At 37.5% G+C, this 1,059-nt stretch overlaps 1 protein-coding gene across 1 annotated transcript in view; it reads left to right on the top strand.

Annotated features, from left to right (window-relative positions):
- Positions 1-1,059, top strand: part of EYA3 (EYA transcriptional coactivator and phosphatase 3) — an 86,581-nt gene that overhangs the window by 64,135 nt on the left and 21,387 nt on the right. The window contains exon 9 of the mRNA XM_004679405.2: positions 206-389. Within this exon, the coding sequence (XP_004679462.2) occupies positions 206-389 (184 nt within the window). The remainder of the gene's footprint in view (positions 1-205; positions 390-1,059) is intronic.

Raw genomic sequence — 1,059 nt, 5'->3', positions numbered from 1 at the left:
CATCTCCTGGATTGCCACAGAATGGCACAGAATGAATTTTGAAAGTCATTGGTTTAGGTGGAAGACAGATAGGTAAATGAGAAGTTAAATTAATGTTTCAGGGAAATAGTTATAAATAAGAGGTACATGAGACCTTTGTGCTAAAATTAATGTTACGATCTTTTTAAGTGTCTTGTTTACCTCTCTCATTCCCTTTGGCCTACAGGACTATCCCACCTACACTATCCTTGGCCAGGGTCAGTACCAGACCTGCTATCCCAGCTCCAGCTTTGGAGTCACAGGCCAGACTAACAGCGATGCTGAGGGTACCACATTAGCAACAGCCTCGTACCAGACAGAGAAGTCTAGTGTTATGGTCCCCACGCCTGCAGCACAGAGACTTTCCTCTGGTAAGCACTGGGAATCTAAAGACTTTGACTAGAGGGTAGTATATCCAGCAGGTGATGATGAAGATTATTCTGTTTTGGGCTCAGGCACTATATATACCATGTAGTTAAAAAGCCCTCACTTTTTCTTTCGGTGAAGTCTATTTTAATATTGGTGTGGTTCTTAATGAGTCATTGGCTGGCCAAATGTAATACCTGATATTATGAACAGAAACATACCAAGAATGAGAGGACTATTTATGCCTCCCACTCTATTCTTTCTGTGACTTTAATATGCTTTTTATAGGGAACTTCAGAAGTTTGAAATTCTTATAAAAATTGGAAGACTAGTTTTAGCTTGTGAATATTTTAGATGTATACTAAGACCTCAGAGCAGTGGTTCTAAACTTTTTCTGTCCTGTGGAACTTTAAGATTCTGAGGAAAACTGTGGTCCTTTGGTCCTTTGCCTCCTATATTGAACATATAAAATTCAACCCACAAATTTAAGACATTAAGAGCTTTGAAATGTATCAATCAATTATGATGTTCAGGTTTAAAAAACACCCTGACATAAAGGCCTTGTACACATTTAACAAAAATGCATACACATTTTATCTTTATTTTTTCATGAAAATTTGGTAGTTCCTATAACTTGAGGAAGGACTGTTTATCATAGGCACTCTTTTTTTTTTT

The sequence above is a fragment of the Condylura cristata genome, unplaced genomic scaffold, assembly GCF_000260355.1.
Source record: "Condylura cristata isolate star-nosed mole 26May11 unplaced genomic scaffold, ConCri1.0 scaffold00008, whole genome shotgun sequence".
NCBI lineage: Eukaryota > Metazoa > Chordata > Mammalia > Eulipotyphla > Talpidae > Condylura > Condylura cristata.
The sequence above is the reverse complement of the archived record's forward strand: the minus strand, read 5'-3'. Positions and strand labels throughout refer to the sequence as shown.